The sequence below is a fragment of the Coffea eugenioides genome, chromosome 1, assembly GCF_003713205.1.
Source record: "Coffea eugenioides isolate CCC68of chromosome 1, Ceug_1.0, whole genome shotgun sequence".
Taxonomy (NCBI): domain Eukaryota; kingdom Viridiplantae; phylum Streptophyta; class Magnoliopsida; order Gentianales; family Rubiaceae; genus Coffea; species Coffea eugenioides.
In genome coordinates this window covers 26,052,512-26,075,381 of record NC_040035.1, presented here as the reverse complement: position 1 = coordinate 26,075,381, position 22,870 = coordinate 26,052,512, and the positions used below count along the sequence as shown (strand labels likewise).

The window sequence follows — 22,870 nt, the reverse complement described above, 5'->3', positions numbered from 1 at the left end:
ATGGATAAAACTTGGATGCAAAAGAATAGACGAAGCAAAGAATATTGGGATGGTTTGCAAAAATTCTTAGATTATGCATTCCAGAATTCAAGTATAAATGGGATGATATTATGTCCATGTAAAGAATGTAAGTGTGGTGTATGTATTACCAGGGAGAATGCAGAACTTCATTTGAAAGTTTATGGTTTTGTTAAAGGATACACCCATTGGGCAGCTCATGGAGAATTTGTTTACTCTAGTGCACCAAAACCTACTTCCTATGATATCTCACATGGGGTACGGGATGAACTTGATGACATGCATGGTTTGGTTCATGATGCAATGGGAATTCCTGAACAAGATTATACAAGGATAGATGGAACTGAATACAAAAGCCAATTGCCCAATGTAGAAGCTGAAAAGTTTTACAATCTAATTGATAATTCTAACAAAGAGCTTTACTCAGGATGTAAAAGATTCTCAAAACTTTCCTTTATGATTCGGCTGCTTCACCTCAAATGCCTTGGTAAACTCAGCAACAAAATTTTTGATATGTTACTTGATTTGTTGAAAGAAGCCTTTCCAGATGCGATGGATGGTTTGCCTAAGTCTTATTATGAAGCTGAAAAGTTAATGAAGGAATTAGGACTTGGGTATGATAAATATGATGCATGTCCGAATGACTGTACTTTGTATTGGGGGGTAGATGCAAGAAGAAAGCATTGTGAAACATGTAAAGAATCTAGATGGGTTAAATCTGAAAATGATTCGACTGGTGAGGGAAGAAAAATACCGCATAAGGTTTTATGGCATTTTCCCCTAAAACATAGGTTACAACGCCTATTTATGTCCTCCAAAATTGCAGGCCATATGAGATGGCATGCAGAAGGTCATACTAAGGATGGTAACATGAGGCACCCTGCTGATTCTCCATCTTGGCAAACATTTGACTTTCATCATCCAGAATTTTCTCAAGATTCTCGTAATGTGAGGTTGGGCCTAGCATCAGATGGATTTAACCCATTCAAAAATATGAGTTCAACTCATAGCACTTGGCCGGTAATATTGATGCCATATAATTTGCCGCCATGGATGTGTATGAAACAACCGAACTTTATGTTGTCATTGTTGATACCCGGTCCATTTGCACCAGGAAATAATATTGATATATATTTAAAACCTCTCATAGCAGAATTAAAGGAATTGTGGGATGTTGGAGTGAATACATATGATGCATCAAGAAAAGAAAACTTTCAACTTCGTGCAGCACTTTTATGGACCATCAGTGACTTTCCAGGTTATGCAATCCTCTCCGGATGGAGCACTAAAGGAAAACTTGCATGTCCTGTATGCCATAAATACACATCTTCACAGCATCTGCGTCATTGGGGAAAATATTGCTATATGGGGCATCGAAGGTACTTTGGAAATGAACCATCCATTTCGCAAAGATGCTAAATCTTTCAATGGAGCTGCAGAGTATGGAAAACCACCAGGAAGGTTAATGGGGTCTACAATTTTAGATGAGTTAGCTGGTTATAGTATTAAACTTGGGAAGACAGTTAGTGACAATCCAGAATTGCCATTTAATTGGAAAAAATTAAGTATTTTCTTTGATTTGCCCTATTGGAAAGACAATATGATACGTCATAATCTTGACGTTATGCACATTGAGAAGAACATCTGTGAGATCATTGTGGCTACATTGTTGAATCTGGAAAAAACCAAAGATAATAAAAAGTCACGTCATGACCTTCGTGATATGGGTATAAGATCAGAATTGCATCCCATTGAGAAGGGAAATGGTAGGAGTGTTCTGCCTCCAGCTTGCTTTACAATGAAAAAGAAGGAAAATGAGATATTTTGCAAAGTTTTGAAAGGGATAAAAGTTCCAGATGGCTACGCAGCAAATATTTCTAGATGTGTTAAAGTAAAGCCACCAAAAATTTCTGGATTAAAAAGTCATGATTACCATATTTTGATGCAACAACTTCTCCCAATAGCTCTACGCAGGACTTTATCAAAAGCAGTTCGCTCTCCTTTAGTTAAATTGAGCAGGTATTTTCGCAAGTTGTGCTCCAAAGTTTTGGATCCAGCAGATTTATTTCATTTGGAAAAAGAGATTGGTATCATACTTTGTCAATTAGAAAGGATTTTTCCACCATCCTTTTTTAATGTGATGGTACATCTAGCTGTTCATTTGGTTAGCGAAGCAAAAATAGGAGGGCCTGTCCATTATCGGTGGATGTATCCTATAGAAAGGTACTCATGAAATATTTAAGTGAAGTATTTTGAAAATTTTAGACATTTTTTATCATTAACTTCATCTCAATATTCTAAACCTGAATTAAAACTTGCCTTGTCAAGGTATTTAGGAACTTTGAAATCCTACGTCCGAAATAGAAGTCGACCAGAAGGCTGTATTGCTGAAGGGTATTTAGCTGAGGAATGTTTGAATTTTTGTTCCTTATACCTAGCTGATTATGTTGAAACGAAGTTTAATCGGACAAGTAGAAATGATGATGTGGGCAACACCTCAAGTGAAGGCTTCGATGTATTTTCCAGTTCATGTCGTCCATTAGGAAAAGGAACTCCAACAAATTTCAGCAATGAAATTTTGAGAAAAGCACATCAATATGTGCTATTTAATTGCGACCACATCAAGCCATATGTTGAGTAAGTAAATTCCTTTCAATTCAAAAAATTATATATGTTAAATACTTAGTGAGTTTCTATATGCAGCCAACACCATAAAATGGTGAAGGAGCAAAATCCATGTGCTGGAAAACATGTCATTGAGCGTATTCATTGTGAGAACTTTGCAGATTGGTTTTCGGACCATGTAAGCTCAACAATCTTACAGGTTCTATTATCTTTTTTTTTATGCATAAAAGAAGAAATTTGTCATTGTTACATTTTGTATATAATAGGTTAAGCAGATTCAAGTGGCTGATGGTGTTGACATCTCCAAAGATTTGAAACTTCTGGCTAGGGGTCCAAATAATGTGGGGAGAACATATCAAAAGATTCTTGTCAATGGCTTTCGCTTCCATACAAGACAATTAGAATCTCAGAGGAAAACTCAGAATAGTGGGGTTCTTGTCAATGCAACAACATCAAGCTTTTCGAGTACTAAAGATAATAATCCAATTTTAAGTGACTTGGCTTACTATGGTATTTTGACGAATATCCTTGAGTTAAATTACACTGAAGGCCGAACTGTCACCTTATTTGAATGTGATTGGATATCAAAAGGCAAAAGATTAAAGCAAGATGAGGATGGATTCACATTGGCCAACTTCAAGAATGTAAAGCCTCACCCTGAGCCATATGTGATAGCAACCCAAGTTTCACAAGTTTTTTATGTTGAAGACCCTTTAGCTGAAGGCTGGAGTGTTGTTGTTGCTACATCTCCTAGGAATGAGTTTATGATGGACCCCGTATGTGATATTGAGATGTATTTGCAGAGAACAATTACCTCAACAACTCAAATGGACAATGAGAATGAAGACATTCGATGGGTTCGAGAAGATGATGGAGATGAAATACTCCACTAGCCTGAATTGTTGAAATGTTTGGTTTTTGCTATTAAAACTGTAAAAGTTGTAACTATAAACGTGGTTGCAATTTCACATGCATTTTTTTGTAGATGCAAATTCAGATTAACCTTGTTGTGTCTTTGCATTTGTCTATTTTAAAATTTCTGTTTTAACTTACTTACTTGCACTTTAAAATTGATTTGTTAGTAGATGAAAATTTTCAGTCTAGTTGTAGCCTTTCTATTATCATACCCGTTTGAGATTTTGCTATCCTTTTTGTATTTGTGTTCTTTTATTTGTTAAATGTTTTATTTGTAGGAATGGCAAGGACTAAAAGACAGAAGATTACTGGAAATACACTTGTTGATCAACACGAGGATATAGCTGAAAATCAGATTCATATTGAGGAGCCTAACTCTATAGGTACATCTCTAATAAGTCATGCCCAGTTCTGATTTTCATTCTTGAGATTCAGTTTCAAAACTTTTAGTTCTACTAGTTTCTTTTGGTAATGAAATTCACCGGTGTCATATTTCATGGTTATAGATGAAGAAAATGCAGATGAAAATTCACAAAGAAAAACTAGAGGGCCAACATATATGACAGAAATATGGGGTAAACCTAGTAGTTGTCATCGGTACAAAGTTAGATTTGATAAGGATGGTGAGCCTGTTGGCAAGAACAAGTCCAAATTTACTGAGTTCTTAGGAACAATAGCAAGAAATGGAAAGTATGCTCCTCTAGACGTGACAGATTGGCGTGAAATGACAAATGATAAGAAGCAAGACATGCTTGTATTGGTGAAGGTAATGCACATTTTGCTTGATGCAAATATACAGCTGTACCCTTTATATGACAAAAATATGGATCTAACTATTTGAGGTGTTATTGTAGGAAAAATTTCGTCTTTCTCCAGGTGTAGATTTTTGGACTTTGAAATCAATCGGCAAAAAATGGAGAAATTGGAAATCAGCTTTAAAGGCAAAATATTACAATCCAAATGAATCCATTGAGAGTCAAATTAACAATAGGGATCAGCGGATCTTGAAAGATCAGTGGAGAAATCTTCTGGCTTACTGGAGCTTAGAGGAAACAAAGGTATAACTGTTTTCACTATTAAATATCAAGCATTATGTTGAGATTATAAGTTTTCACTATTTTTCTATAATTTCAGAATACCAGCGAGAAGAATAAGATGAGTCGGGCTAAGAAAACAATGAATCATAAGACAGGGAAGAAATCGTATGCTCAAATTCGAAAGAAATTGGTAAATCTTTTAAACCTTTTAGTTTCATTTAGTTTTTTCTTGTATCACCTAGTGGTCTTATAAAGACTTCATTTTCTATAGATGAAAAAATTAGGTCATCTCCCATCACGAGTTGATATGTTCGAACACTGTTATACTGACTCAAACGGAAACCCGGGAAATGATGACGTTGCAGCTACATTAGTAAGTTATTAATTGGTTGATGAAATTAGTACTCTAAATGACTTAAATTGTCTACTAACTTAGGACTGATTTTATCTTCATTAATGTAAGATAATCGACTTTAGTAATATTGAATTTTTTCTGGATTTTAAATACAACAAGCTTTGAAGGAAAAAGTTAGCCAACTTCCCCCTGGTTCTAATGATGATGTTGGTCGTAATGATGCATTTGCCCAAGTATTTGGGGAAGATAACAATGGGCGTGTGCGCATGTATGGTCTAGGTGTGACACCATCAGACAAATGGGGTAACGTACCTAGTCGCAGCACTTGTCAGCGTATCGTTATGGAGCAAAAGGCAGCAATTTCTGAGATGGAAGATAAATTTGCTGAGCAAGATCAGCAGCTGAAAGACCAAGCCAAAGAACTTGCAGAGCTCAAAGCAATGGTGTGTCAGCAGCAAAATAGTGGCTCAAAAACTGGTGGCTCGATAAATTCAACGTCCTCTAATCATGTTTCAAAATCTCCTATGGGTGCTCGTTCTCTTCAGGTATATTCATGATTATTTTTCAAGAATTTATTGTGATTATACCATATGAGGATACTCACTTTTGTTGTTTGAAACTTGTTGATTCATTAAACTGCTATTTTGTTTGGTTATATTGAATAGTAAAACATGGTAATTTCAACTTAGTAAAGTCATGGTTATTAAGTTTTATTGCTGAAAATTGGAGAAATGCTCAAAATGCAGGGGAAACTCTACCAAATTTTAAAAAAAAATAAATCTACCTAATTCAATTCTATGACTTCAAATTATCTTGTAGGAAGGTGATTGGGTGGATATTTTCAGCTTGTTTGATCCAACAAAATGTCTAGCTATTGGTCGCCTCCAAGGAATTGATCCTTCTAAAGTTGTTGGTGGACAACCATTAGGACCATGTTGGTGTGAAATACTAGTACAAATCGTGATGGAACGCAATGAACAATTGATTAGGCCTTATGGGCTATTGCAAACAATTGAAGATGCACTTGGTGCACCGATTGCTTGGCCACTGAAATTGGTATAATTTGACACAAGATTGTTCAAGTTTTTTTCTTTACAAATATTTGTAAGTTGGATGGATAATGAAGTGGTGTTCTTACTTAATCTACTAATTTTATAGGTGAAGATTCATGAGGATTGACAGTAGCCTTTTGTTTGGAGAAGCAAGAGTTGGACAGCAGCCTTTTGTTAGAGAAGCAAGAGTTGGACAGCAGCCTTTTGTTTAGAGAAACAATACTAGTTTTTGAGTTAACTTCAAATTTGTGGAATATTTTGTGTTCTTGAGAATGTTGCTGGATTCTATTGCAAGAGTTGGATGACAGCCTTTTGTTTAAAGAAGTATTAATGCTAGTTTTTGAATTAACTTCAGATTTGTGGAACTTTTTGCTTTATTTAGGATGTCACCAGTTTTTTACTTTCAAGCAGATTTATATTCTTTGGCATAGTGGCTGTCTTACAATTGCATATTATGTGTTTGGCGTATTGTATTAGAAGATTAGAGTATAAAATTTAGATGAAAATTGCACAAAAAAAAGACATCTATTGAGGCACTTGCCAATGCCTACATTGAAACTAATGCACCTAGTAAAACCACATATCGTGACACTTTTTGAGTGTTTGGAGATTCCTTTTTACAATGGTAGAAAATGCCTTGAAAGACAGGTAAACACTACACTATAAACTGCCTCCATTAATGTATATAATGCACTTCATTGTGCCTAGACAATTACTTTTTGGCAACACGTAAAAGTGTCCTAAAAAGAGCAAAAATGATACCAAGTAAAGTGCCTTTATAGGGCATCTTTAGAGGCATTGGTGTGTGCATATTTGCAATTTCTATCATGGCAATTGTGAATGCATCAAATTCATTAAACATGACGTTAAGAAATGCCTCCAACCTTTTCCAAACGGGTAGTTTAGTAGACATTTGATGTGTGCACCTCAATAGTCTAAGTGCCTCTATAAGTTTCCTATTGCATCATTTTGTTGCGCCTCCAAATATAATTTTTCTTGTAGTGTCGAGTAATACCAAACTCTTTAGTGAGAAGAACGGGCCCGGTGGGAGTAAGTTGGTTGGAGCGTGTTAAGATAAAAAAAAAGTTCTACGTGGACTTTAGATAGTGAGAGTTGACGGAGGGTCAACTGCGATTAATTTTGATCAAGTTCGTGGAAAATGGCTCCTGAGAGCCCTGTACCCTACCCTGTGCTGTTATACGCTTTCCTACTTGTTGAATTTTAGTTTGGAGTTATTATTCGCTATTTGCTTATATGATTGCATGTTCGGGGCACCACTGAGCTTTAGCTCACCCCACGTTACTTGTTTTCCTTAACAGGTTCTGGCATTTGAGAGACCTGAAGTCTGCCTTTACCTTTTATGAATGTTGTTTTGAATCAGACTATGTATCTTTCGGCTTGGGTTGCCACTTGAAGCTGGAAAAGTGCAAAACCTGAGTTTTGTTTGACTTGTATGAATGTATTTAAATTTTATGACTTCACTTTGTGGTTTGTAATGTATAAATGTAGTTATGTTTTAATCTGATTGGAGATGTACGTAAGAGTGGATGTTCATTTGTCCAATGGTAATGTTATCTCTGAAGTTAATGTGTTCTTAGTGTTTTGGTCGTTTTAAGGATTGGCTTGTTCAGGTGACGAATTTTGTAATGGTTTAAGTTATACGTCGAAAGGGTTTAGCCAGTTTCCTTGCGTGAGTCCTGGCGAGAGCTAGGCAGGCGACCCGCCAACCCTCTGGTTCACCCTAGGGAGAAGTGGGGCCATCACAGGGTCAATAAGGGCAAACTTGGAATATAATTGTTTGGCAAGACTGATTTATCACTTTTAAGATTACTTTTTCTCACAAGGGCTTAATTTGTTATCACATATGTCAATCAAGGGGAGAGTAGTGTAATTTTTCATATTAGAGGGTATTTATGTGTAATTATTAAACACCTCAAGGAGGTTTCTGAAATTATCCCTTAAAAAAAACACAGGATTTTCCATCCTCTCATACACCTGTTTAAAGGTCAAACTACAATGTTTATCATATCTTCAAGTCTGGTTAAGTGAACTATTAAATAGCCAATTGGACATGAAGCAAATGTGATAAAATTCTCAAGCGATTGGCAGTAGAAATTAGATCAACATTAAATTAAACCCTAAGATGGGTTATCGCCAGAAAAGAATAGGAGATAGACTCAAAGAATATCTCAAATATTTCACGGCAATGAGAATATCTCTACTTGTATGCGTGCTATATTTCAATGAACATCTTCTAATATAGTTGCAGCAACAAATTCAACGAGAGTGTTTCATCATCTTTTTGTCATGCTGCACTAGTTTAACAAAGTAGAGTGTGTAGAACATATCTAAGGATCAGCCAAGCAAAGATTGAGAACCAATTTTACTATACTCTATAGCCCCAAATGTTGTGTTTCCTCATATAAAACACAATGTCTGAACTCAAATTGTGCATATATCAATATATGGCATTGCTCTCATGTCCTTAAAACTGAATTCATCAAGGGAATCTAAATATATACTAAAATTTAGAGTAAAATGGATAAAATAAAGAGGATACTATAGAATTTAACTTACAATGAATGAGTCAAACAAATACTGGATTAGAAAATTTGAAAACTCAAATAATAATAGTGAAATGAAACAAATTACAGAATATCATTTATTTTTAATGCCTATAAGTACACTTTCTTTGGCTTGTACCAAGAATGGCATTATTCTAGCATTTAAGTAGTAGAAAAATTTTAAGCAGCAGTTTTCTTATACAAAGCTTTAACCATTATAATGATCAGAATTGAATGATTTAATAGGCGTAAACTCTATATTGAACAATACCAATATAGAGGAATAAATGTAAACCATCTAACATGACTTCATCCGAGTGTTTTAAGATGTTTTAATATCTATTATACTGACATGCAATAGATGATACTTTTAGTTTTTTCCTATCATTGATCCGTGTTATATATTTCAATAACTATGTTCAAGATAGTTGCTTAACTATCAAAGCGTAATGGGAAGGAATAGATAAAAATAGTCTTTAAGAATTCGTACTAAGAAATTGTGGTTCTCTTCAAGAAGAGGATTAAAGTAGTGCAAAACTTTCCAATGTAAGCATTAATAGCATTTGTGCCACCTATTATGTCCCTAAAATGCTTCATATTTAGAGCAAGTTTCATTGTCAGTCTGCATTATAATACCTCATGACAATTGGTATTGATAGGGAGAATTGGAGTAAAATAAAGCAAAGTATGTATTACAATGTTACGATACATGTAGAAATTTTTATCCTAAAAGTAAAATTTGCTATCCAGACATGGCACTATTTTAATGTTTTGTTGTCAAAATCAATGCAAGCTTGTCAAATGGTCCTATCTAGCTGATCCACTAAATTTTGGAATAATTTGACCAAGAAATTCATGGCTATAGAGTATAGGTTATTAAATTTAGTTTAACATGATAAGATATAGTTGGCGACAATCTCACTTGTACTACACGGCATAAGTGGAAGTTCATTTGGTAGCTTCCAAACTTAAGTATCATGACTTCATGCATACAAGTGAGATTGCCGCCAAGAGAACACCTAAAACTTGCCTTAAGTTCAAAGCCAATAAGAAGGTGAATAGTTTAAATTCTATGAATTATTAAGTACCTTGTTAATCAATAAAGACAATTAGTACAGTGGATGAGACTAACTTCAATATCCATTTGTACCATGTAGTACATGTGATTGAATTTTGTGCCAGATCAGGCAAGTGTTTGTTTTCTAACTGCTACGCAGCAATAGATGTCAAACAATGTCTTGGTCCCATTATAAACAATTGTTACACTATTACTCTTCATATAGTTATGGCCAAGAAAATACTTCACAGGGTATGAAAAAAGTTTTGATATAGCATAGAAAAGAGAGAGAATAAAACATGCACAATGTCTACTTGTAGCGAGTCTTTTTTGTCAACAATCATAATGAGATAGAATTTTTTCAAAATCTGAATTCCTTAAATAGAAAACTAATAAGTCACAGTTACCATTATTATTTCAATACAAGATATTGCAACATCACCAATGATATGCACAAGATTGGAATAAACAAGTTTGACCTATGCAAATTTTGTTTATCTTACAACCAATTAAGTCTCCATTGCAACAGATGTCAATGTCTAAGTTATGTAGCTAGAAGCCTATCATATGATGCCATTACTAAGTTTAAAAGCTGGCTCTTAACTTTTTCCAATAAGAACTACATGGTGTCATTACTAAAGTTCAAAAGTGGCTTGTAATTTATTCCAGTGAGAACCATTGAAATTTGTTTGCATGTTTGACGTGTAATTTGAGTATTTTATCATTTTTTTCACTTTAAAAGATTAGTATTGATTCATGTTATATAAGAGAAATGATTATTCAATTCAACCAAGTTCATGTAACTGCTACATAAGCAACTGACACAAACTAGCGTATATATGACTAAACAAAATTTATAAATTTCCAAAACTTGAACTTACAATTTTTTTTTTATTTTTCTCTTCTTTCCTCAGAATCACCTTGTTATGTATTACTTGTCCAGTATCAAGGACATGTTGATTTTTATATGGAACTGTCGTAGAATGATTTACAAACCAGTCCTATGGGAGTACCTAGATATTACTTAATTTAGGGATAATGCAAGAAAAAATAAATCCCTTGTTGCTAATTTGTGCATGACTTGATCTTTTTGATTAAAACATGATGCACTTACAATTGCAGTGTGCATAAATGTGACTGTCACAATGTATGATATAGGATTATTGTTTGATTGTGTTCAAAGTATTTTTACTTTGTTTAAGCACGTTTACAAATTCATATTTCAATGATTGCAAACTTTTAGAATCTAGACTATTGTTGTACAAGCATGGTACATATTACATTTAACAATCACCATACACTCAAAGATTGATTTTCAAAATGAGTTGCTAGTTGAAGTTTTTGTGGATGGTGGTTTTGGCTAGTGATAGGATGTAAATTGTAGTGCATTTATAGGTATAAGTTGCTAGTTAATTATGTTATTTGAGCTTTATATTGGATAGAAACTACTTAATTTTGCTCTTACATTGCTCTAATAGGTGAAAAGCTCAATTAGGGAGAAAACGGACTAAAATTGTGGCGTGAAGAAGCAAAGGAAGAGAAAGAAGTCAATAGAAAGAGGTTTCATAGGAACGACATATTTTAGTATTTTAGTGATAACTTGAACTACACAAATTGGATTGAGATGATTCATAATTCAGTCTGAAGTTAAGAGAATGCTCTACAAATCTTATGAGACATCAAAGTTTGGTTCTACCGTTTTCATAGTAAAAAATCCAAATTACTGAAATATAGTTGTGTTGCAATACTCTTACGACCAAGTCTCAGTATTTTAGACATATCTCACAGTCTACACCTCCAAATCACTTGACTCTTGTGGAATTCGAAAGCTAATTCAAAGAACTGTAGATTTCATGTTTTAAGCATGAACTGATTTGGCCCATTTGATGGTGTTTTTGGGTTTCAAAAGTGATCCGCATGCATATCCATACCAATCCCTGGACGGATCCATGATTGGCGCAGGACATTGCAAGGAACTTCGCGCCGGACATCTTCAGAATCTTTTGTGTTTTGAGCTTAACCCAATGACTGGCGTTGGATATTAGGCCAGCCATCATTAGAGAAATGGGCAAAAATGTGACTTTTCAAATCCAATAAAGCCTATTCCTACCTTGTTTAGGATATATCTTCAAGAAACTATAAATAGGGGATTTTAGGTTATATTTAGGGGAGAAACAATAGGTTAGCATTAGTTCATTCTTTTTACATCTTCTTTCCTTGAGAGATCAAGAAGAATGATGGAAGAATCAAAGAGGAAGAACAAGATAGAGATCAAAGCAAGGGAAATTGAGAAGTTTTCTTTACTTTTATCTTCTTATTTGTATCCTTTCTTTGAATTCTTGGTTTTAATTATGAATTTGTTGAACTAAATTATTTATAGGGTTAGGGTTTTGTGAAGGAGTTTTGATTATTTATCTTAGTTAAATACTTAACTTTTACCTTGATTTATTTATCTTGATTTAATTACATGTTTGTGATTAGCCATCATAGACATGCTCTTAGCATTTGTATTGAACGGAGAAGGGATATGCAACCGTGCATGTGACGACTCCACCTCTCCTTAGGACGTACCCAAGGGTTTGGCGGATCGCCTACCCAGTTCTTGCCAGGACTCACTATATTCACTCTAATAAATTCTTGAGATATCCGTTCAATTCTCTAAAATAACATTTGAGTTCTACAATTCAATCAAAATTCAAACTTAATTACAACTCAAAAGTGAAACGTAAAATACACCACCAAATATCAATATACAATCTGTCTGTCAAAAATACATGCGCAAGAGGATCATTATATGCTAGTTCAAGTTTGTCTACTCCAGATCTCAACTCCTGTAAGGAAAACAAACTAATGGGATGAGCTAGAAGACCAGTGAGGTTCCCAAACAAGCATTCAAGCAGTCAAATCATGGACATATTACATTTAATAACAACCATCAGAGGAAAACATTTGGAGCATTTAAGTAACAATAGGACACTCAGTAAAAGGATACGTGCTCACTTGGAGCCATTCATTCATTCATTCTGTGACAGCCTCATCTTCCCCTAGGGCGTACCCCAGGGGTTAGCGAGCTGCCTGCCCAGCTCTCGCCAGGACTACGGAGCCAAAACATACATAAACCCTACAAAACGCAATAGAACCGCGAGGAAATGGACGATCGGAGTTTGAATGTACTAAGTTGAAAACATAATCACCAAGTCAAACGAAATAATGGAACTTTGATTAAACACTTCAATAGAAAACCACAAGGCCGGCTGCCACGTCACAATCTAGCCAGAAGTTGACTGGATATCCGGTCGAATTTTCGGCCGGAATCAAGGCAGTAGCTTTTCCAATATTTTTTCCAAAACCCCTGTCAATCCAGCCAAGTATCCGGCCAAATCTTGGCCGGATATACGGCCGGATTTCTTGCTAACTTTTCCTGCCAGAAATTTTCTTTCCTCGTTCAAATCCCACACTTGCTCGAATCCCTAACATATACAAGTAAAGTTCATATAAACCCATAGAACGTACATTCACCAACAAATACACGAAGGAGACAAGAATAAATACTTATATACATACGTTGGAACTTTACAAGTCAAAGTGTGATACTTGATCAAAATACAATTAGGGTTTTCTCATACAGAGGAGCTTAACAAAAGAATATCTCTCTCTAGCTCTACCTTTTTCTTTAAAAATCATGATGCCAAAGTATTGTTCCCTGTAAGGAAAAACAAAGGTAACGAGGTTGAACTTTCGCCCAATGAGATACCAAAAGTACAAGCAGTCAAGAATCAGGGAGCTTTACTTGTAATCAGTCAAATATACACACCAAATAAGGAATTGAGTAAACATCTCAAATAGAAAGGATACAGGTGGCTCTCAAGAGCCAAATTCCCATTGCTTCACCAGAACTTGATCAGGTAGTAGTTGACACTCCGTCAACTTTCAAGTAAAGTAATCAGTCCAGTAGAGCACCGCTTCACACCAAACTCCGTCCACCAAACATACCCCTTACCGGACCCGAACGCCTCAATAGGAATAGTGGTGGTAATACTCGAGTATACCGGGAATCCAGAGTCTCCAATACCCAAAAATTCTCCAGGAACAGTCCTCATGGTTTTGTCAATTTTTCTTGACCAAGCACTTGTTGGCTCGATTCAATTGACTCCCCATGAGGTTGAGCTCAGGTTTAATAGGAAGGTCGTAGGATACACCTCCAAACGACATCAGGGCAGGCACAGTAACAGATTCAAGTTTATACAGTAAACAGTCAAACAAGCAAGAGAGAGATGAGTGTGATAACGTACATCCTCGTCTCGTCCAGAATAAACAGATATTACAGTCATTCAAGTCACGAATTACAGGTACAAGTAATCAAGTAAGCAACAAGTCATGGAAGTGGTACACTCACCAGTCAAGTAAAAGGACTTCAAAAGTTTCCTTCCCAAGTATGCCTTTTATCACCGACTCGTCCTACGAATAACCAAGGTAAAAAAATTATGGTTCCCATATCCACAAATCCAGTAAACGGAATGCATAATTGAGGTTCGACTACGAATCGTAAGCCTATCCAAAAGAACTACAAATACAAGGATATAAAAGTGTGGCTTCGGGGTGAAAAAGTAACGGTTGGTTCTAAAACACGAACAACCCCAAAGCCCTTCATATATCACCAAATAAAAGCTTCAAAAACCAACCACAATCAAGCTCCACATCCATCATAGATAGTTTCCTTGCACAAGTCCAAGCCCTAGGTCACGAATATCATGTCAAACAAATGAAATTCTAAAATCATCAAGTTCCACTCACCTTTTGGTATTTTAATCACAACTAAAGCTACACTTATCAGATTGAGGTAAATTTTATGGCGTTTCGAAGCTAAGACATAGACCTACATTTCCTATGAAGACATCGATACCCAGTTCTAGTATTTTCAAGATAAAAAATTGAAATCTCAGAGAAAACAGAAAACTGTCTGTGAAATAGGGCATTTGGGCAGTCAAGGGTATTTTAGTCATTGCATGAGCTACAGTGCCCCGATTGAGTTGAAATTTTGCAGGTAGATAGTAACTCAATTTCCTATAACTTTCATGTTTTAAGCAAGAGCTGATTCGGCCTTTATCATAGATGAATATGCAGGTCAGGTTGGGTCCAAAAACAGGGCAGAATCATTCCTAAATGGAAACCCCTAATCTGAAATTGATACACACAAGCTGAAATTTTTCATAGGCAAGTAAAATTAGCATATAAAAACTCAATATTACACATAAAAAAGCCATCAATCCAAGGCTAATGCTCAAGCATCAAATAAGAGCAGAACATTCACCATAAAACTGAAATTTCCCACATCACCACCTCAAGTCATCATATATCTCATAAAACTACATATTTTGCTCCAACCACAAGTATGCTAGTATTAGAAGTAAAAAGGGATTTGTTTAACAAAGTTACCTAGTAACCTCAAGAAAGATGGTAGCTTAGCACTTCTTCCTCCACAATCACTCCACCAACACCTTTAATCCTCCTTAGCAAGTAACTTTTATGGAGTAAGTTGAGATTCTAATGGTTGGAACTCAAGATTTGAGGAAGAAATTGAAGATGCAAGATGAAGTTTTCGCTCTTTGTTCCTCTGAAAGGGTTCGGCCATGAAGGGTAAGAAAGTGAGGAAATTTGAGTCAAAATCTGATTTTAGGAAAATGAAATAACCTTAGTCAAAGTCCGACATCCAATGGCGTAGCAAAAAATGTTGTCCTAGGGTTTAACCTCATCCTTTTGTCTACCAATGGTTAATCTATCAAACTAACCTCTAACTATCCCTTAACACCGTATAAAATAATATCCCGATATACCAAAATTTCACCTAGTCAACAAAATTTTATCGCATTTACCGCACTAGCGGGTCCCACGTCCATTATACACCACCAACTTCACATGAACTAACTTATACTAGGAAAATGATTTAAAAAATGATACTCACTTATAAAAATCTCAGGAAAATTAATATAATAAAATAAAGTATGGAAGATGCACACGGAAAATAAAAAAAAATAAAGAAAATTTTGCGGGTCCTCACACTCTCTTCCCCTTAAAAGAATTTCATCCTTGAAATTTTTTTACCACCGGGATCTATCAAAATCTTAGTTAAACTGTGGAATACAGGAATTGTACCTTCTATGTCCTCAGACTAGTCAGGGACCTGATGTTGCTCTACGGAATACATCCGAGCCGGAACCTTTGGTCTAGTCCCTTCCCCCTTCGACTGTTCAGGGTTGGTCTTGGTTAACTGTCGGTTCCCACTCCCTTCTCGAGGTAGGACTGGGCAATTAGCGATCTGATGATCTGCACTCCTACAACGTAGGCATTTCCTCGCTTTCTTCCAGCAAACATCCTCCGTATGATTCGCCTTCCCACAGTACCCGCAGGGGCCACGGGAAGCAGAGGTCGAGCCTCCCCGTGAGGCAGCTCTAGATATCTCCGGAATTCTTACTCCTCCAGTTCCTCTTCCAAAATTGGGAGGTGTACTCTTACCCTCTTGGTCTATGCTACTTTCAGGAATAGCCCTTTTCTTCGCTTGGAAGTTTCTAACTTGTAGCCTCGCACTTTCAACTCGTTGGGCTTTCTTCACTGCATTGCTAAAGGCACTAAGTTGAGCCACGACTAGGTCCTTCTGGATCTCAACATTCAATCCGAACAAAATGCCTTATCCGCCTTTGCTCGGTCACGATTAGTTCAGGAGCGAACTTCGATAATCGGGTGAACTTGCTCTCATATTCGGCTACAGTCTGGGTTCCCTGGCGAAGCGTTATGAACTCATCCTCCTTCTTCTCCTGAATTAGTGGTGGAAAATACTTTGCGTTGAACTCCTTCCTGAAGTTTACCCACGTCCTCGGTGTTTGTTCTCTTTCCCATTTTAGTCTTACCACGTTCCACCAAGAACGGGCTACTCCCTCTAGTTGGAAGACAGCAAATGTCACCTGTCTCTCCTTCGTATAATGTAGAGCAGCAAAAATATCGATAATCTTCTCCAACCACCTCTCAGCCACGTTTGGGTCAGGTCCTCCAATAAATTTTGGTAGGGAGAACTTCTGAAATCGTTTGAGGGCTCTATCCTTACTCTCTACATGGTTACCAGGGTTTCTAGGTTGAGAAATAGGATTTTGGCCCTGGCGTTCCACTACATGGGCCAACAAATCGGTCATGCGCTGGATAGTAGTGGCTACCTGGGCATTAGGATCCATTCCAGGTTTAGGATTCGGTTCAGGCATTGGTTTTCGATTACCCCCTTCATTCAAGGGTTGCCTACGTCCGCGCCCACGACCTCGTCCACTATGTCTACCCTTCATTCATTTTTTTTCTCAATCTAAGGTTGAATTGCGAATACAGTATTAAAGTGATATATAGAGGCATAGACAATCCACAGAAAATGTAAACAAGTCAAATGTTAACTATATAATACAACTTTAGCATATATATATCACATACATAGTAGCAGTCAAATACAAACAAAGGTAAGCCCATGAAAGTAGCGGGATAGTCAAAAGTACTATGTACAACTAGGCCAAAAGTACAAAATCAACTAATTGAGGGCTTTCCCTAACTATCCCTCACACGGGTTCAAAACATGGCTCAAAGGAGCGGTAACCTAGTTCTCAATTGAGCTAACAAACTCTCCCCCAGGGTTAGAGCTAGGTGCATCTCCCTTTCTAGGAGCTCCGTCCATAACCTATAAGAAGAATACCGTTTATATCTTAGACAGGGTAATCATACTTAATGACACCCTAACACATCACACGAAGTCCCGTAGAATCAAATTTCTAGTTCGCCCAAGCCATCTAACCTAGGTTCTTATTTATTTAGTATTCGGGTACAAGAATCCAAAATAAGATAATTTACAACTCGAGCTGGCCAGTCCCAAGAGTAAATCACCTATATTTGAAATTCCTACCAGACATACATATCTATTGTCCCCAAGTACCATGATAAAGGTTTGAAACCTATAACATTTCATAATTCATAACTTAGGCGCAAAAGAGCACTTAGTCCTTTACACTCATTCGCGAAATCAGGACCATAACACCACATGGCCCAATCTCACTCCGCGCAGAGACCACGCGAAGCAACTCTGATACACCTGTGACAGCCCCGCCTTCCCCTAGGGCATACCCCAAGGGTTAGCGAGCTGCCTGCCCAACTTTCGCCAGAACTACGGAGCCAAAACATACATTAACCCTACAAAATGAACCTTACAAAATGCAACAAAACCGCGAGGAAACGGACGATCGGAGTTTGAATGTATTAAGTTGAAAACATAATCATCAAGTGAAACGAAATAATGGAACTTTGATTAAACACTTCAACAGAAAACCACAAGGCCAGCTGCCACGTCACAATCCGGCCAGATTCAAGGTAGTAGCCTTTCCAATATTTTTTCCAAAACCCCTATCACTCCGGCCAAGTACCCGGCCAAGATTTGGCCGGATATACGCACAGATTTCCTGCCAGAAATTTTCTTTTCTCGTTCAAATCCCACACTTGATCGAATCCCCAATGGATACAAGTAAAGTTCATATAAACCCATAGAACGTATATTCACCAACAAATACACGAAGGAGACATGAATAAACGCTTATGTGCATACGTTGGAACTTTACAAGTCAAAGTGTGATACTTGATCAAAATACAATTAGGGTTTTCTCATACAGAGGAGCTTAACAAAAGAATATCTCTCTCTAGCTCTACCCTTTTCTTCAAAAATCATAATGCCAAAGTATTGTTCCCTATAAGGAAAAACAAAAGTAACGAGGTTGAGTTTTCACCCAATGAGGTACCAAAAGTACAAGCAGTCAAGAATCATGGAGCTTTACTTTTAATCAGTCAAATATACACACCAAATAAGGAATTGAGTAAACATCTCAAATAGAAAGTGTGACGATCCCACTTCTCCCAAGGGCGAACCCGAGGGTATCGGCGGGCCGCCTGCCTAGCTCGCGCCAGGACTCGAAACTTAAAGCAATAACACGAGATAAACCGAAAGAGCACTATATACACAATATATACAATCCCAAAAGTGTTCTAATTATCCCATTACATACTTATGAATATAACCAAAACCAAAGAGTAGACCCTAAGGAGGGTCCTTATACAAATCACCAAAACTAAAACAAACATCCTAATTGTCCAACTATTACATGCAAATCTAACTATACTAGTGTGTGTGTCAAAAGTCCCCGCGTCGGCCCCTGCTAAGGAAAACAAAAGAAAATGGGTAAGCTATATGCTTAGCAAGTAAACAGGGGCAAAAGCGTAAATCTCACATATTAACAATTACACAGTAAGAGTAAAGCAAAAGCAGAAAAATAACATCACATAATAAGGATACGGGTGGCTCCAAAGCCAATCCATGTGCCATGTATGATCTCCTGCCGACACTCCGTTGACCACAAATAATGGTCCGTAGAACTCCACTTGTTCTCCCACCGTACACCTTATCACCCTCTCTGGTCAGACACCGCACAAACTTGCTCGAGCGAACGAAATTGAGCTTGGTTCACAAGCTCGGGTCACAAACTTGGTCCACATACTCGGTGAACCGGATTCACAAACTTGGTGACCTCAATCTAGGTTGGACTGACTTCGACCAAGCCCTAACCGGCTCGAATAGTCCATCTAGGTATTGAGATCGGGCCCCAAACTCACAAACTTCACAAAATTATTCAAAAGTCACCCCGAGCCACAAGCTCAAGGGTTTTAGTTCCAAAATTGCTCATATACACAAGCCATGTACAAATATGTGCGCAAGTTAGGGTTTAGGTCGAGTGCGATAAAGTACACCCTCGCCTAGGTACCCTCTTCATACATATCGAAACACATAAGCAACTAACACACAAGAGCGGCCTGAATACTTACCCAACGAACAAAAGAGCAAAAGTACGAAATTCGTGCCGCGAGGAGTAGCTAGTAGGCCCCACCGGCTCCACCTAGCTCACCAACGTCTGAAATTGAAGATTGTGTCACAATATATCACAAATGGCTACTAACATACTTAAAACAAGTAAAACGGCAAAATTGGCACATGGAAGTGCGGAAACGGCGAGTTGGACACACGCAAGTGCGGAAACGACAAACGGAAACGGCTAAATCTGCCATCTCAATCCGTTTTGATCAAAAGTTAGGCTAGGAATATCGGATGAAGGTGGGCGAGACACCGTTTCGAAGCTACGAGGAAGAGCTACAATTTTCATGAAGACACCTAAGTCCGTATCTGAACAGAAATAGGTCGAAAGTATGGAAAATTGTTCCAGAAATTCGCACTGTAGAGTGACGGACAGGGTATGTTTGCTGGACCATAACTCCCAGCTGACAAATCCAAATCCAGAAATTCCAAAGGCATTAGAAAGTTGGGACATAAGGCTAAAACTTTGATGTTTGGACCAAAACGTGAATCCACTCAGAACAGAACGAAAATTGAGTGCCAAAGTACCCATCAGAACTGTCCAGATTCAAAGGCAGTTCTGACGATCGACCTTGTTTTGGTCATAACGGGAGATACGGAACTCGGATTTCGACGTACTTTATACCGTTTCGAAGCTAAAACAAAGATCTACATTTTTTATGAAGGAGTCGACACCCAGGTCGTACGGTATCAAAACAGAAAAAACACGGTCAGAGGCTAAATGCAAAACGCAGCATAACCCAATGTTCAAAACAGGCATGAGTGTTTTGTCTATAACTCAGGATACACTAATCTGTTTGATCTGACATTTTGGAGGAATATTCAGGACATAAGAGGCTACAACTGTCATGTTTTGAGGAACTTCTGAATCCATACGTAACATCAAGAAAAATGAAGCCAAAGTTCAGATGCTGAACTGCCCTGATTTTCCAGTTTTGCCGGTTTTGCGCGCCGCAACCGCACGGTCCGTTTCTATGGTTCTTATACCAGTTTTCCAACCCAAAATCCTACCAATGAAACACACATATACCAGCTTCTAAAAGGTCTATTAATGGTCCGAAATTCTCTCCTTATTTTACCACAAAATTACCAAACACTAACCATAATCCCTATCCTAACTTCATTTGCACTAAAGAACTTGGTCTAACATCCAACTAACCAAACCCTAACCAACTAAACATTAGCCAAGCTAAACTAACCTAAGAAAGCCTAGGGTTTCATAATCAAAATCTGATTTTACCAAAATCTAGCCATACAAGAACAATTAATACATCACAAATTCCATTTACAAGCCAATTTCTCAATCACAACAACTAAGGAAAGCATTCCTAGCCTTAATCAAAATTTCAGCAACATCATCAACATAATTAAACCATGAAACTTCAATATACACATCACATCCACCATACAAATCCATAATCACAACAAAATACATCACTTCCATAGCTCAAAGATTAAAAACCCCAAAATTTAACTTTCAAAGAAGATGATTTACCTTCAAATAGGTTTGGTGGATGATCAAACTTCAACAATCAAGTTCCTAAGTTGTTCCCTCAAGCTCCAAAGGCAAGATGGAAGCTATAAATTGCAGAATTTTGAAGGCAAGTTCCTTTCTTTTCTTTCCTCCTTGGTCGGCACTCTCTCTCTCTCTTTCTCTCCAAGTTTTGTTTTGTTTTGTCTTGTGATTAGCCTACAATTCTTAAGGTAATAAATAGTCAAAGACCATAGGAGATATTTTTAGGCTAACCAATCACATAAAAATGCTTTATTTGCCTTTTAAACCCTTGCACCTCAACCTAGCTTTTATCCTACTCTTGCCCTCAAACTTTTGATAATCTTTCAATTAACTCCATAGGTCATAACTTAATCTAATCTAAAACATGTAATCATGCTTAATTACTTCACTAATCACTTTCCTATCTTAATCACCTATACTCAAACATACTTTTTCCATAATAAAAACAATCAAACAACAACTTTTATATCTTTGGCAAAATTGGGGTTTTTAAACCCCACTTAAGCTTTCTAATAAATTGTAACACTAGAGGTTTGCTAATCTAGAATTTGCTAACCATTTCAAACTTGCTAAACCTTTGTAAACTAAACCGAATCCTAAACTTACGTATACCAAAACACACACTAGAACACCGAATATAAATGATAGCTCGAACCTACGAATAATAATTGTTATTCTTGGTTTTGATGATCACAAAGGACTTTGAAATGTTTATCTAACTCTCTTCAAATATAAGTGTTTTTTGCCTATCAAAGAATCAGGTACGAATATGAAATGAAAATCAACCAAAAGAAGAAGCAAAAACAGGACACTCATGTCGGACGTCCGAAAGGATGAAGAACATCAAGAAGGAAATTCTGTCGGACGCTCGTGAGGAAGCATCGGACGTCCGGATGGATCGGACGTACTCTTCGGACGCACATCGATCGTGTCGGACGTCCTAAAAATTCCGTAAAGTGTTGATGACTCTCTGCCAAGACTCTGTCGGACGCTCTTAAGGAAGCATCGGACGTCCTGAAGGATCGGACGCATGCTTCGGATGCACATCAATCTCATCGGACGTCCTAAAAATTCCACGAAGATTTGATAACTCTCTGGACGACGTTCGGACACAGAAGCTCGGACGATAAAATCCCATCGGACGTCCGAACAACAACTTGACTGATTTAAGGACGATGGGATCGGACGATGACTAAGCTGTAGGACGTCCGACATCCCCAACGGCTAGCTGACTCTTCATCTGCCTTCTATCCGTTGGAAGCATTAATGAAGCCCATTTTAGGTCCCCTTCAAATACAAACGATTCTGAACAAGACAAGTACTTTTGCACACTTTGTTTACAAGATCTCAAGAGATATTTTAGCTTGAAAATAGTCTCCAAAGCTAGATTTGTTCTCCAAGTGGTGTGAATTTCTTGTGAGCATTTCTTTTGTGATTGAAAGTTTCTTTAGTGTAGCTTTGTTGAGGGTTATCTGAGTGATTGTAAAACTTTTTAGCTTGACTAAGTGAGGCTTAGGGCAAGGAGGAAGTGCTCCCTCCATTGTACATCTAGTTGATCATCTTTCATCAAAGAGAAGTTGCTCAACCTAGTGATTGGTCTTCAAGTTTGAGGAAAGCTTGGTAGACAATCGGTTTGATATTCTATCTTATTCTTTTTTGTTTAATAAAATTCTCATTGCTTATCTATACTTGTTTTTCGAATCAATATTGCTCTCTTCTTCTAATCTACTTGATTGATCATTACTAGAAAAGAAGGTAAATGTTTATTAAGCAAAAAATTACATAAATTTGATT

General features: G+C 37.1%; 3 protein-coding genes across 3 annotated transcripts; 2 read left to right on the top strand and 1 right to left on the bottom strand.

The window, feature by feature from the left end:
* On the top strand, nucleotides 1-3,536 carry LOC113769413. Its single transcript, XM_027313864.1, has 7 exons — nucleotides 1-754; nucleotides 845-1,038; nucleotides 1,277-2,037; nucleotides 2,188-2,241; nucleotides 2,347-2,412; nucleotides 2,722-2,821; nucleotides 2,910-3,536. Exons 1-7 carry the CDS (start codon nucleotides 1-3, stop codon nucleotides 3,534-3,536), a joined length of 2,556 nt encoding a protein of 851 aa, XP_027169665.1.
* A 302-nt stretch (nucleotides 3,537-3,838) lies between these two features.
* On the top strand, nucleotides 3,839-6,129 carry LOC113769404. Its single transcript, XM_027313855.1, has 8 exons — nucleotides 3,839-3,941; nucleotides 4,065-4,324; nucleotides 4,413-4,616; nucleotides 4,693-4,785; nucleotides 4,867-4,968; nucleotides 5,118-5,495; nucleotides 5,770-6,006; nucleotides 6,109-6,129. The coding sequence occupies exons 1-8, from the start codon at nucleotides 3,839-3,841 to the stop codon at nucleotides 6,127-6,129; spliced, it is 1,398 nt and encodes a 465-aa protein (XP_027169656.1).
* Nucleotides 6,130-15,792: 9,663 nt separating this feature from the next.
* LOC113769395 lies at nucleotides 15,793-16,873 on the bottom strand. Its single transcript, XM_027313850.1, has 2 exons — nucleotides 16,388-16,873; nucleotides 15,793-16,275 (listed from the first exon to the last, which is right to left on the bottom strand). The coding sequence occupies exons 1-2, from the start codon at nucleotides 16,871-16,873 to the stop codon at nucleotides 15,793-15,795; spliced, it is 969 nt and encodes a 322-aa protein (XP_027169651.1).
* Between the last annotated feature and the right edge of the window lie 5,997 nt (nucleotides 16,874-22,870).

Excerpts from the sequence above, each read along its gene's own strand:
- LOC113769395 (XM_027313850.1), bottom strand. The coding sequence starts at position 16,873 with ATGCCTGAACCGAATCCTAAACCTGGAATGGATCCTAATGCCCAGGTA. Across the intron at positions 16,276-16,387 it reads TTCGCCAGGGAACCCAGACT|AAGGACCTAGTCGTGGCTCA; the intron begins GTAGCCGAATAT and ends GTTGAGATCCAG.
- LOC113769404 (XM_027313855.1), top strand. The coding sequence starts at position 3,839 with ATGGCAAGGACTAAAAGACAGAAGATTACTGGAAATACACTTGTTGAT. Across the intron at positions 4,617-4,692 it reads GGAGCTTAGAGGAAACAAAG|AATACCAGCGAGAAGAATAA; the intron begins GTATAACTGTTT and ends CTATAATTTCAG. Across the intron at positions 4,969-5,117 it reads ATGACGTTGCAGCTACATTA|GAAAAAGTTAGCCAACTTCC; the intron begins GTAAGTTATTAA and ends CAAGCTTTGAAG.
- LOC113769413 (XM_027313864.1), top strand. The coding sequence starts at position 1 with ATGGATAAAACTTGGATGCAAAAGAATAGACGAAGCAAAGAATATTGG. Across the intron at positions 2,038-2,187 it reads CCTTTAGTTAAATTGAGCAG|CGAAGCAAAAATAGGAGGGC; the intron begins GTATTTTCGCAA and ends TCATTTGGTTAG. Across the intron at positions 2,242-2,346 it reads TGGATGTATCCTATAGAAAG|GTATTTAGGAACTTTGAAAT; the intron begins GTACTCATGAAA and ends TGCCTTGTCAAG.